The sequence below is a fragment of the Embiotoca jacksoni genome, unplaced genomic scaffold, assembly GCF_022577435.1.
Source record: "Embiotoca jacksoni isolate LCO1_2020_lvr unplaced genomic scaffold, fEmbJac1.0.p SCAF_33, whole genome shotgun sequence".
In the NCBI taxonomy this organism is placed as follows: Eukaryota; Metazoa; Chordata; class Actinopteri; family Embiotocidae; genus Embiotoca; species Embiotoca jacksoni.
This window is the reverse complement of record NW_027185385.1, coordinates 1,068,234-1,083,195: the sequence shown is the minus strand read 5'-3', so window position 1 is coordinate 1,083,195 and position 14,962 is coordinate 1,068,234. Positions and strand designations below refer to the sequence as shown.

At 39.9% G+C, this 14,962-nt stretch overlaps 1 protein-coding gene across 1 annotated transcript; it reads left to right on the top strand.

Annotated features, from left to right (window-relative positions):
- Positions 1 to 555: 555 nt before the first annotated feature.
- Positions 556 to 14,524, top strand: zpld1a (zona pellucida-like domain containing 1a). Its single transcript, XM_069165080.1, has 11 exons — positions 556 to 605; positions 974 to 1,087; positions 1,446 to 1,666; positions 3,075 to 3,256; positions 5,105 to 5,177; positions 5,537 to 5,634; positions 8,829 to 8,909; positions 9,007 to 9,178; positions 11,536 to 11,638; positions 11,991 to 12,020; positions 13,517 to 14,524. The coding sequence occupies exons 2-11, from the start codon at positions 982 to 984 to the stop codon at positions 13,690 to 13,692; spliced, it is 1,242 nt and encodes a 413-aa protein (XP_069021181.1). The 5' UTR covers positions 556 to 605; positions 974 to 981; the 3' UTR covers positions 13,693 to 14,524.
- The last annotated feature ends 438 nt before the right edge of the window (positions 14,525 to 14,962 follow it).

The following is a 14,962-nucleotide window of genomic DNA, read 5'->3' as shown; positions in this document are numbered from 1 at the left end:
GCTCTGTGTGGGTCTGGTGGGAGTCCTGTGACCGGGGTCCGAGCGTGGGGATCAGGTAGGAGGCCGGCAGCAGCTCGCGGCCCCGCCGAGCAGATCGCCTGCTGCTGTGCTGACTGAGAACTGCTGCGCACAAAGCATGAAGAGTGTGGATTCCCGGGGCCGGGGGCCGGCGGTGGCTCAGCGCTCCCCGACTGGAGAAAGGAAGGGCTCAGTCAGCAGGCCGGGGCCACTGGAGCGATGAAAAGATAATTCTCCCCCCCACCGCCGCCGGACCTCATGCGGCGTCAAACCATTTGTGAGCAGTGACAGAGCCAGATTGGGCCGAAAGGATATGAGTGGGAAACTTCAAAACCTGCTCATGTTTCTGCCGCCGTGAAAGGATTTGTATAACACATTCAGATTTGATGGACTTTCCCATGTTGGCTCTGGACAGCCCTTTTTTGTTGACATGTTCAAATAATGAATCTCTTATGTGTAGGCTCCCTTTTCCCCCCCCGCTACCGAGCCCCGTTCCCAGTTGCCGGGTAGGGATGCTGTGCGGACCACTCCATCGCCTGTCCCAAGCTTATGGAGAACCGCTGACTCGCTGGCTTCCAGGAACCAGGGTGAGTGGTTCTGGTGTTTTCTACCTGCGGCTGTCAGGAACGAACTCCTTTAATGCAATCTGGACCGAGTCTGTCCGGGACTGACGACCATTATGTGATAAGAGGATTTCACAGGACAATGGGACCAAGATAAGCTATTACAGTTTATGAAATGATCCAAACCATCTATTTCTTATAACTTTGATGCCAAAGCTTCAGATAAAATCAAAAGGTTTGACCTGTAGATGGAGAGACATCTTTGACATGAGGACTCTGAGAGGAACTTCTGGTTTTTCTTGACAAAAATATGACTATTTTTCTTTGTGTTGAAGGAGCTACTTCCTGATGAAGGACCGGATGTCTGACGTTAAACTCTCGCTCTGTTCCAGGTGCTGAAATGGAACATATATTTTTGATTCTTTTGCTGTTTAGTGAGGCCTCTTCAGCTGGAGCGCAGTTCAACGGATACAACTGTGACGCCAACTTTCACAGCCGCTTCCCCGGTGAGGAAAAACACAGAAAGGCTCACGCTCTGTTCCAGAAATACTACATGGATATTACTTAGAAAGGAAACACATACAAGAGGGAATAACACAGCAGCTCATTATCTATTGTGACTTGAACAACATGCTTTTATTGGACTCCAATCCAAGAAACTGCACTCAGACTTTTTTTCCACAAATACAAATTTCATAACTTGCAGATTCAGGATTAATTACTTGTCTTAAAAAGGGGAAAGTCTTTTTATCTACAAAACAAAATTACTTTGTCACTCATTAATTGTACCTGTGTGTGTGTGTGTGTGTGTGTGTGTGTGTGTGTGTGTGTGTGTGTGTGTGTGTGTGTGTGTGTGTGTCGTAGCGGAGAGAGACATCAGTGTGTACTGTGGCGTGCAGACCATCACCCTCAAGATCAACTTCTGCCCCGTTCTCTTCTCCGGCTACACGGACTCTGATCTCGCCCTCAACGGTCGCCATGGAGACGCCCACTGCCGAGGGTTCATCAACAACAACACCTTCCCCACGGTCGTGATCTTCAGCATCAGCCTGGCAACGCTGGAGTCCTGTGGCAACGCCCTGGTGGTAAGATGATGATGATGATGATGATGGTTGTTCAGGTAATTAAGACAAATCAAGAGCACCGAAGAAATATTACTGAAGCTTAAAAAATAGACTTCACTAATGAGGTTTGTGCTGTGATTATATATATGTATGTATATATATATATATATATATATATATATATATATGTATGTATGTATGTATATATGTATGTATATATATATATATATATGTATATATATATATATATATATATGTATGTATGTATGTATATATATATACATATACGTGTATATATATATGTATGTATGTATGTATGTATGTATGTATGTATATATATATATATGTATATATATATATGTATGTATGTATGTATGTATGTATATATATATATGTATGTATGTATATATATATATATATTATAATTATCACATACATACACAAACAGGCACTAAAAGTCCTGGAAAGGAAACTGTGAGATTATCATCACTGCAAAATACCTGCTAAATATAAAATATTAAGTTACGATAACTTAATTTTAATACTCAAATGTCCTTAATAATGCTGCTGCTGCACCTCTGAGGAGCTTCGTTCAGCTCACTCAGATCAGACGGAGATGAGGAAGCTGTAGCGTCCCTGAACGAAGCACTGTTGTTGCACAATCAGATTTTTCTTTTAAAGTTAGCAATGAATGGAATAAACTTCCTGTTAATCTAAAAACTTTCACAGACTTTACTATCTTCTCCAGCCAAGATAAAAAAAAATATTTTTAATAACCAGACTTGTCAGCACTGATTTTAAATTTGACAACCTGTCTTTATGTATGTCTGTAATATTCTGATGTTCTTCCTGTTCAGTGGGCTGTTAGTCAGTGTGGCGTAGAACGAAATATCGTGTTCTCTTCTCCTCACAAGGGACTGCAGATGGAAATGAGCTCGTAGCTAAATCTGGTGCAGAGCATCTCCTCTGTCTGAGATGAATGTATTCTGTTCATGGTTCCTGCTATAAATAAACTGAATTTAAAAATAGACAGAACAAATGCCAAATGAAGCCGAGAGCTTTAAAAGCAGCTGAAGTCTTGCAGCAGTTTGTAGAGAACAGATGGGACGTGGGTTTCATTTGTCGTGTTCACAGCATCGATGTTGTCATGGTGATGAGTTGTGTTGTAAGTCCAGCCCTGGTTGTCCCAGTAAAGTGGCCGCTGTAGATCCTGCCAGGATGAAGAAAGTTCAGAGAGCAGAGTGGGCCGTCTGTCCTGCAGGGTTCTGCTGGATGGAGCGGGTCGGTTCCTCAGAAGAGGAGGTGTTGAGTTGGGGAGCAGTGAGGTGCTTTAGTAACTCAGAGGGACGTCTGATGCTGCTGAGCCCTCTGCTCTGCAGCCACAGTAAGATGATGGAGGCCTGTGACCCAGTGATGCTGTCCACTGCAGGTGTCCACGGCTCAAGGACCCAACGCCTACGGGAACCTGTCCCTGGTGCAGATTGGAAATATATCGGGGTACATCGACACGCCGGACCCCCCAACCATCATCAGCTACCTGCCGGGTCTGCTGTACAAGTTCAGCTGCAGCTACCCGCTGGAGTACCTGGTTAACAACACCCAGCTGGCCTCGTAAGTCTGCTCACATCCTCTCTGCTGCACTGACAGGAAGGTTAGTCAGTTATATATATGAGACAAAGACTAATCATACAACCAGTGGTTCTGACCCAGAGATCTGATTGGTCAAATCATTATGACATCACTCCCTGCTCATCACTAGAAATATCACTCCACCTCCTCAGTGGGAATATTGAATTAGAATTTCATATAATATGTAATATAATGTAGTTTCTACTTGTTATAGTTCTATTAAATGACCCATTTGGTGAAGTCTGGTCTCTTTTGGTCCTTTTTGGTCGCTCCGAGCACCCGTACCGTAACACCACGGATAGTCACGCACTTACAATCCTAGAGGAGGCTAGCTGGACCGGTTTGGTTTGAACACATGACACGGAGCTAAAATGTTAAAAACACATGAGAACATGGATATCTTTGTTCATCAGATATCTTTGTTCATCGGATATCTTTGTTCATCAGATACCTTTGTTTATCATATATCTTTGTTCTTCAGGTATCTTTGTTCTTCAGGTATCTTTGTTCATCAGATATCTTTGTTTATCAGATATCTTTGTTCTTCAGGTATCTTTGTTCTTCAGGTATCTTTGTTCATCAGATATCTTTGTTTATCAGATATCTTTGTTCATCAGATATCTTTGTTCATCAGATATCTTAGTTCATCAGATATCGTTGTTCATCAGATATCTTTGTTCCAACCAGACTGAACTAGCTGATCAGTTTAGTGTTTCTATGTTCTGTATTTATTCAGTTGGAGACTAGAAATCCTCTCTGTTGCTAGGTGGTTGCTAAGGGTCAGACTACTTCCTGGAGTAGGAAACGTTGCGTAAGTTACATCAGAGTCTACTGATGCGGCTGATTGTTTTCCAGTTGTTAGTCGTACCCCGTGTTGCCATGGAAACGGAGATCGCACTAACAAAAATTTTTATATTTTGAGAGTGAATTGTTCCTCAATATGAACACATTTAGATGACATGTTTTATTTAGTTGGTAACTTGTTGTATAATCTCAGTATTACACTGGAGGCTGTTTTAATGTGATTATTGTCACCGCGGTGATGCGGTCCAGACCGCGGCGCTTGCTTTACCCTCTCGTGTAATATTGATTAATTGTTAATGGTCCAAGATGTTAAAGTCTTACGATGGTCTGTTCAACAATGTGATGAGAGGTCAGGAGACACTTTGGAAATTTAAATACAGTAGATGAACAAACTGCAGAAGACACTAACACTGCAATAGAAACTGTCAAATTCAATCTTTTCAGTTTGTGTTGAGGTTCTAATTCATCTGTATGGCCATTTTGTAGTTTTTTAATTATGTCATGTTATAATAATTATTGTTCGAACTGTGTGAACAACATAAAAGAAGTACCTCGAATACATCATTACATAACACACTAGTACTGAATTTCTGTTGCTTTTATTTATATATTTTGCATAATTAATGTATTCAGACACACAAACCCAAAATGCAACCTGAGAGTTGAACGTACATGTTTCATGCTCGGCTTCACAAAGGTTTCTGAGCTGTAAACTTTTTTCCATGACGTTTCATGTCGCCTCCTGCATCTGACAGCTGTTTAAAGGATCTGATGGACAGAGAAAGCCTGAATTCAAACCTGCACATGTTGTCATGAAAGTAGGGATTTGTTTTAAAATCAGGATTTAAAGCTGAAGATTGTAATAAGTGCTCAGACTGACTGAATAAAGCTGCTGCTCTTCATTATTAATGTTGTGAATACTCGTAAACCAAAATAATTTTCCAACTATAATCAGATAAAAATGGAACGTTTTTTATAAAAATGTTGAGAGCAGCTTTGATCGGTTTTATTTGCTCTGGTTTGAAGGTCGGCGGCTGCGATCTCGGTGAAGGAGAGCAACGGTACCTTCATCAGCACGTTGAACCTGCTGCTTTACAATGTAAGTTCCTGTCAATCAAACCTGATTCTGTTCTTCAGCTGCACCGCGGAGCATCAAAGAGCATCAGAGGCTCTGCAGCTCATGTTAATCTGCACCTTTTATACCTTTAATTGCATCAATTTCTGAGAATGATGATCCATGTATGATGTAGCAATGATACCAGAGTCTCAGATGTCCTTTTATGTAGCTGAAGTAGGCAGCAAATTACCTTTAATCCGGTAATTGCGTAAAATGATGCTAAATTTACCCTCAATTCATTTCAAACCTTCGGCTAAATTCACCCGACTGGTAAATGGAAAACAGGAGATACATGTGAAGGGAGTGAAACTGAACAAATGTGATGAAATGTTTCTGTGCAGGACTCCTCGTACATCCAGCAGCTGTCCATCCCAATGGCCGGACTCACCCTGAAGACACGCGTCTTCGCCGCCGTCAGAGCCTCCAACCTGGACAAGAGGTCAGTCAGCATGTAGACGTTCAGTCAACAGGTCAGCTTCACACGCTGCTAACTTCACGCCAACTTGGACGTTTCTTTAAGTCTTTTTGCTGCCTACTGTAATGATCTTTCTTTAAAGCTGACCATGTGGTTGTGCTGCCTCAATCTGAAGCGCACTGTGTTGATGTCTGAGACGGATGTCATGTGAAGTCATGTGATCGCGATGCAGAACAACAGAGAAGAACGTAGGCAGCAACAATTGTAATGTAACGTTTTAGGCTGTAGACCTACGGAGGTTTTACACACAGCTGGATGTAACAGACACTGTGAAGTCCAATACAACATCTCATGTCCGCACTCGCTATAAGACTCAACAACGACACAAAAACTATGTGATCAGAATTTTTTATTTTGCAGCAGATTTACAAAAATTAATTGTTTTTTATTTGTGGTAAAATTGTGGGAATTACAAAAAATTGCAGGTCGAAGAAAGAAATATATATATATTTTTAGCACTGCTAGAGTAATGTGGTGAGTTCCTGTGATAATAATCCTACTGCACTATTTGACCTGTAATGTGTTTTTCTTACTGTTTTGGGGCTCAAAGTGATAAAAAGAATCTAAAGTGGCATATCTTTCCAGAACAGACCGTCTGTGACTGGAATATAAAAACAAAGAATACATCTGCTGTCAGAATAAGAGCTTTACATGCTTTAAATCACATTTAAAACGACATCCAGGTCATGATTTCCTGGAGGGACTGTATAAGTAGGGATGAAACGAGTATCCGGTATGGATAACGTACTTTAGACGAGTACGAGTATCATCCGAGTAATTGTGTCAATGTCCGTGTTGACGAAGGCGTCTAACAGACACGAGCTGTGTGCACACATCTACACACAAAGCCCCGCCTCCTCGTTTACGCAAACAGCTGCAGCTTGACATACGTTCTGTCAGCGTCCACATGAATAAACAACAACCCGCCACTCTCCTGGTTCCTTTCTACCATCGGCTCGTTTCAATCAGAGTTGTGTAAAATATCTTCAGCCGAGTTACTCTGAGAAATTTTCTCTTACCGGATGAGTTGCAGGTTTCAGCTCCTGATCTGTTTTCTGCTTCCACCGGTTGTTTTTTTCTTGTTCTCCATCGGCTCGCTCCTCGTTAAAATAGCTTCACTCAGCTGGCCGATCTCAGTGATGGTATAGTTTCAGGCTGAATGCATATTTCAATAAATAAATCACACAGCTTCACACCATCAGTTTATTTAATAAAATCATAATACCAGCCTAACGATCTATAAAGTAAAATATATATATGTATATATACATATATATATATACATTTTTTTTTCCTCTCTAACTATAACTCAACAATAACAATAAAAACAGCAATTTATATTAAAAAACCCTTATATTTCTCTTACTCTAGTGATAAAAACTTTGCTCTGAAGCTCAGTTCTGGAGCTGTTCTGTAAATAGTTTTCTAATAAATAATAAATTTAGCGATTTCTCATCAACCCATATCAATTGCAATTTCAATTCAATTCAATTTTATTTATATAGCACCAAATCACAACATAGGTTATTTCATCGTATTTCAGACCTAAATGACCAACTTCAGGGTGGTCCCCGCCCACTTCCAGATTAAGCCCCGCCCCTTTGAGTGCGCATGCAGATACAGATCATTTAGTTAGTTTAACACATACAGATAATGGTGTACTCACTTGTCCCTATGTATGATGAAACAATATTGTCACCTCTTGCAAAACTTTAAAAAAAACAATGAATCAAATAAAATTAGCATCTAATTGTTTGTCTCCTGCCGAGTTGTTGGAGGATCGGCTCCACAGCTCGTCTGACTAACAACTCCACTGTAATGAAGGGATGCAAAACATTATTGTTACTGAAAGACAATATCGATGTTGAGAGCTTGTGGATTATATCATTGACAACATGCTAACCTAACTTTGAGGTTGTTATCGACTTTATAGTCGGTCAGCTGACAGTTGAAGCTGCAGTGAACTTCATATTGCGAGAGAAAGCTCTGTTTTGAATAATCATTAGTGACCAAAGTGTTATTTCCACATGCGAGGGGTGGACGTTTTAAACAAAAGTACTATTTGAAATTCGCACGTAACTATTTGAAGTTTTAGGCACAGTAGCGCCACCTTCTGACGGGAGTAACGCATGATAACCAGGCGCCGGTAAAAATGGGGAATAAGGAAAAATGATAGTCGCAGATACTAATCAAATTTTGAATCATAATGACTATTAGAAAATCATGTCCCAACCCTTCCACATTCACGTTCAATTACTTCGTCCTCTTTAAAAACAATTGCATCAACTTCTTCTCGTGTATCTCGTGAGCTCCATACTGAACCAAATTATCTTCCAAACATCCGACATAATGTCCACTGCATCACTGCACAAAGCCAAAACATGCAAATCAGTTCATAATAAAAAAAAAAATAACAACATTTCAGACGGACGGATCTTTAAATATTCAACAAATTCAAAGTAGTTTAGGTTTAAGACATTTACATTTAAACAAAACAACTATGTTTCCCTGACCTCGTCTGAAACACCGTCCACACTGTGCTGTAATATGTGTATGGATATATACTTGTCGTCAGAGAAGTAATTATAAAGAAAATAGATTAATATTAGCTAGGGACGAGCAAGTACAGCCTTATCGGTATCTGTTAAACCATCTAAATGATCTGTATCCATATCCGTACTCGGATGGGGCGGGGCTTAACCAGGAAGTGAGCGGTGTTTAGAACCATGACTAGCCTGAAGTTGTTCATTTAAGCCTGAAATTGATATGGGTTGATACTTTTTTTCTACATTTATTAGAAAACTATTTAACGAACAGCCCCAGAATTGAGCTTCAGATCAATGTTTTTGATAAGTAAGACAGCTATTTACAGAACAAGTTGTTTTCTTTTATAAAACTTGCTGTATTTATTGTTATTGTTGAGCTATTGTGTCATAAATGTCAGGCTAGCCATATGACAACTAAAACCATAATATTAGTAGCGTCCACATAGGTAATGTCTGGTGGATGAGGTTGTGATTTCATAGTTGTATTTGATGAAAGCACAAACATGGCGTCCGTCTTCTTCTTACCTTCACGGAGAGAAGAGTCGGAGCATCACATGAAGCGTTCACGTCAGCACCGGAGCTGTGGATTTAATCCTGTCTCCCGTTGAACAGATGGAACGTTCTCATGGACTACTGTTACACCACGCCGTCCGGAAACCCCAACGACGACCTCCGCTACGACCTCTTCTTCAGGTGACTGCCCTTTAAAGAAACACCTGTGACTGTGTTGGCGTTTCTCTGCTTCTCCTGTCTACTGTCTAATAATGTCGTTGTTCCTTTCCGGAGCCAGCTGTGAAAAAGACCCTCAGACCAGCGTCTTTGAGAACGGGAAGAGCCAGATGGGCCGCTTCGCCTTCGAGGTGTTCCGCTTTGTGAAGCACAAGAACCAGAAGATGTCCACGGTGTTCCTGCACTGCGTCACCAAGCTGTGCCGAGCCGACGACTGTCCGATGCTCATGCCAGTGAGATAATTACACACATGACCAACTCTACATGTAGTCAGGATCTCTAAAACACATCTACGGCCTCAATTCATAAAGACACTCACAATTTAACTCGGATTCACCTGCTCAACTTTCAGACCGTCAATAAAACACATAATCACACACAAAGTAAGATCAGACTTTATTAATCCTGCAGCGGAGAAATTTAGTTCACAACAGATTAAGAATACAGGTCGGAAAAAGAAAAGTACACAGAGAGACACAATTACAAATTCGCATGCAGTTAAAAAGAGTAGAATAAAAAAGACTTTTTTTTTTTTTAGAAAAAAAAGTGTAAATACCCACACGAGCTGTACACACAAAATAAATAAATACACCTTGATATGCAGAGTAATGTAAACAAAAACAGGTAATTATTGCACGTCAGTGATATATTTCCAGCATATATTGTATATTGCACAGAAATTGAGCATCAGTGATATGGATTACTTTATGAGTGATGTGGGTACTTATACCATACAGTAAATGTAGTATAAATATAGTATAAATATACATGAAAAAAATAAATATGGTATAAAATAAAATATTTGAAGTATATATATATATATATATATATATATATATATATAGTTATATATGTATACATATATGTATATATTTAGCAAAGTGGTGATGGTGAAAGCACTTGTACGTGTAAAGTACATTTACACATACAAGTGCTGTTCTTAACTGATATTCTGAGGTACTTATACTTCATATACATATATCACATTTTCATAACTTAATTTACTGCACTTCATATTAAAAGTAAATACAGTACTTTTGACTTCACTAAATTTACTTAATTATAATTACTAGTTAAATAAACACATGATCATAGAGTTATATATGATGTATTTTATAACTATCAGCTGATTTCCATCTAAAGCAGCTGCATAGTAATAAGTGTTCATGTAAACATTCATCAAACTGGCCTGAGGGGATTTTTAATAAAAAATGATGTGGAACTAACTCCAAATCCAATCTGAGGCTCATCAGCCTGTTATATTCATCAAGTCGTCATATCTCCTTTAGTATATCGTTTAGTATCTCGTTTAGTATCTCGTTCAGTCTCTCATTTAGTATCTCGTTTAGTACCTCGTTCAGTCTCTCATTTAGTATCTCGTTTAGTACCTCGTTTAGTATCTCGTTTAGTCTCTCATTTAGTATCTCGTTTAGTATCTCGTTTAGTATCTCGTTTAGTACCTCGTTCAGTCTCTCGTTTAGTATCTCGTTTAATACCTCGTTTAGTATCTCGTTTAGTCTCTCGTTTAGTATATCGTTTAGTACCTCGTTCAGTCTCTCATTTAGTATCTCGTTTAGTACCTCGTTTAGTCTCTCATTTAGTCTCTCGTTTAGTATCTCGTTTAGTACCTCGTTCAGTCTCTCATTTAGTATCTCGTTTAGTATCTCTTTTAGTATCTTGTGTAGTTTCTCGTTTAGTATCTCGTTTAGTCTCTCGTTTAGTACCTCGTTTACTATCTCATTTAGTCTCTCGTTTAGTACCTCGTTTAGTATCTCGTTTAATATCTCGCTTAGTTTCTCATTTAGTATTTCGTTTAGTATCTCGTTTAGTTTCTCATTTAGTAGTATCCCATTTAGCTTCTCGTTTAGTCTCTCATTTAGTATCTCGTTTAGTATCTTGTTTGGTATCTCATAGTTTCTCATTTAGTATCTCGTTTAGTATCTCGTGTAGTTTCTCATTTAGTTTCTCGTTTAGTATCTCTTTTAGTATCTTGTGTAGTTTCCTTAAACGCAACAGTGATGAAAATTACACATTATAGTATATAACATTTAAATTCTGCATCATTCTGCATAAGTATTTGTTCTTCTCTTAATACGTGTGTATTTCTACTGCAGTACGAAGAACCTTTAGTAGTAAATGGGTATTTTACACTTTTGTTCTGATACTTTTACTTTTAATTCTTCTACAACTGATAATCAGCTTCAAGTCCTCACAAAATCAGTTTTGTCTTTTTATTTAACTTAATGGAAATCATTTCATCATGATGGAGCTCTTTATTGATTAACTTTCAATGAGGAGTCATATTTTTGGAGTACCGGGTAAATAAATAATCTTGAGGTGTTTTAATAAAATACTGAATATTTATCAAGTACACACATTCCTGCCTCATGAAATGTGTCTGCCTCAACTTTACAGTAATTAATGAAAGTGTTGAAGAGCAGCTGGATGAAACATCAGGCTGTGACTCCCTTCAGTCAGGACTCCTTCCTGGAGGACGCCCATGTCTCCTTGTTCATCATAATCATTAAATATTCACACCTTACAGAGTCTATAACTGAGAACAGTCGTGTTAACTTGCGGTGTCTCTCAGATCTGCGGCAGCAGGAAGAAGCGGGACGTCTCGGAGGGGGAGGAGTCCAACGCTGCGTCTGGAAACGCCGTGCTGACCGCCGGGCCGATCATCACGCGCAGCGGTACTGTTTGGTTTCACTCTTCCTCCAAACCTCTTCCACCTGATATCATGCAGAAAACACAGTTCCTCTCTGAACCAACATTCATCCCGACATCAAACACTATAACATGCACAGTGATTCATTTTGAACAGTTCTTCTTTGCTGTAATTTCTGACTGTCTGTAACTGCCTGTTCCTCAGACTGGATTTATTATAAAGTGCTGGATGGTGTCAGAGTTCAGGTTAGACCCTGATGGAGAGAACTCCTCAGAGTGACCTGGATAGTCTAAAGGCATCGTGGCGTCTCATGAAATGAAGACGCTCTCCTGAATACGTGATGGTGTTACCCTTACATTTTTAATTTTTTTCCACAGATGAAACTCCAACCAACAACTCTCAGCTGGGTGAGCCATCACACTCTGTCCTCACTTTTAAATGTGGCATTAGATGAACTGTGTAAAACTGTACAGACCATAATATACTCTAATCCACTTTTATATTGCAACTTACAGTATGTTAACTCCACTTGTTCACTCGGTCAGACTTTTCTTACTTATTTTGCTTCATGACACAAAATGATGGTTGAAAAAAACCCCAATTGTTCACAGGAGGAGAGAACAAAAGAAACTGATTCCAGTCCAGAACATTATGAGCGAGAGAAATGTTCCTCTCCTCTGACTGTTGGATGTAGATGCCGTTTGATTCCTGCTGCTTTGGATGCTTCAATCATTTTCTGCTGTCAAACACGAGTGTAGCCAAACTTATGGGGAGATTAAAAAAATTAATCGCGTGTATGAATAACTAAATCATGGCCACGAATAATTAAGTTTTGTGCATGAAATAGCATTTCGTTTCCACGTTTTAATTCAATCGTTCTAATTAATTTGTGCACACAAGTTTAGTTCATACAGTATAGAGACAGTACAGCAAACAGTGTTTCTCCTCTCAGCATGAAGGTCACTGAAGGTCACTGAACCTGCTTCAAATGTCAGCTGACCGACTATAAAGTCGATAACATCCTCAAAGTTAGCATGTTGCCAACGATGTAATCCACAAGCTCTCAATATCATCTTTATTGTCTTTTAATAACAACAATCCTTTGCATCTCTTGAATTACAGCTGTCTTAAGTTAAATTAAAACGTGTCCACAATTTATTATTTTGTGTGCACAAATAAATTAAAACGTGTGCATGATTTAGTTTGTAGTGGCTTCGATTTAGTAATTCGTGCACACAATTTAAAGTGTATTTCTCTCTGGCCACCCCGTGAAAATCTGGTTCTGTTCACGCTCCACAGAGAACCGTCTGCAGTCGTCCCGTCCGCTGGCCGTAGACCGCCGGTCAATTCTAACCAATCAGCTCACGCCGAACCCGGTCGATACTCTGCCCCCGCTGCAGCTACCTACCTAACCAAAGTGTTTTTTCCTGAGTTCAGCATATTTTTTTAAATTGTTGAAATGAACTCCTGCAGTTTGACGAGGTGCTGAACCCGACGTGCGGAGATTTCTTTCTGGTCGTTGATAGTTGAAAAATATCCGCAATGCCCTCGTCGCTGTCACCAGCCGTCCAATCACAGTGAAGGAGGGGCGGGACAAATGCGGTCAACCACCGACACTGCTCTCTGATTGGTCCGCCCTTCAGAGTGGTGTTCAAACACTGATACGAGCCGAGTTCCCAGACGTGATCACAGAGAAGGAAACTGAAGTTGAGCGACAGCCGGCGAACGCTCAAACCATCTCAGTATGACATTAAATCGTGTTTCATTTTTCTTGGTGTGTAACTCGCCGCTGTTTCCGTGTGGAGGACTTTGTGTTCATTTTTCCTGAATTTAAGAGAACGTATTGAACATTGTTGTGGGAGTATGAGTGGTTCCAACAGTTTCTGTGTCTGTGCTCCTGCAGCCCATCTGAAGGCTCCAGCGTTTCACATGAACACGGTGACGAGCGCGCTCATCTCCGGCGTCATCATCCTGGGCGTCATGAGCGTCTGCTTCTTCATCTTCTCCCTCACGCTGCTCAAAGGAAAGAGCGCTCCCATCAGCAGCCTGTCGGGAGTCCGAAACCCAGCCTTCAACTGAGCACGGAAGCCCCGCCTCCACAGCCCACCTGTGGGGGGGCGGGGTCAATCGTGGCGGGATGTTTGTGAATGTAGTCGTTTTACGAGAAGAAAAGTGCTGATTTAGATGAGAGTCACGCGGTCTGACAGTGTGCAGCAGTGTAGAAGTAAAGTAGGACTTTTCTATGTTGTTCTGTGTTTGTGTTTCAGCCACCAGGCCTCAAAGTTTCAACCCACACAGCGGGGACATGAAAAACTTCAGTCAATACCTCAACTATACCGACGTCTTTGCAGGGTACAGGATCAGTTACAGGGCTCGCAGCACATTATCATGAAAAAAGACAAAAAAAGAGTGTTTAATATGCTGGCGAAACTCACAATTACTAAATTAAAAACATTTGAATTGAAATGTAACTTTAGAGAATGAAAGAAACTCCACTGTATAAATGAGTTTCAATGATTTAGTGAGCTAACAGAGCAGCTCAGGCTTCAATGTTGATTTTGACATAAAATCTAAATTTTAAAACTATCAAGACATAAAAATTTGAATAAATCTTTATTAATATTGCTACATATTAGAAGGTAGTCTTGTTGATAATCATTCCATAGATCTGATGTAATGACAATAATACGTATTTAAAAATTGTATGCGATGTGGTAGGAATAAAGGTGTTTAAGTTGAATTTGTACATGAACACCCGTAACTGTTTGTAACATCCCCGACGTGTGTTCTTAAAATGCCATCCATGATCTACTCCTGAAATGTTTAAAGTGTGTACAATTGTGCATGTTGCAAATATTGCACTTTGACATGTGATTAAAACTTGGTGTCATATTTCTAAACATACAGTATGAGTCTGCTCTGAAAGCTGACATGTCAGTCAGTTACAAGTAGGGGGCGACCATGAGGTTATTCAACACGCACACACGGAAAATAAAATAAAAATGTAAATTGCTCCATTAATAATGTACAAATGAAAAAGCTATTTATTGTTCTTGACACGGTTCATGTTGTGTTTCTATCCTCACTGTGAACACTTCAGCACCTCACCGAGTATCTTCTGCTCTGTTTTAGAGGAACATTTATGTAGATAAACAAAATGCATCAGAGGTCACAGAGCGTTCCTCCACTCGTCGGTTATGTTGCCTGACAGATGAAACTCAGGGAGAAGAAGTCCCACAATCACCCACAGCTGCGAACAATTGTTATTAAGACACTAATATTATATTAGTAATATTATAGACGACCCGTGTGAACAGCTCAACCTCTCAGAGGAAATGGTTTACTCAGA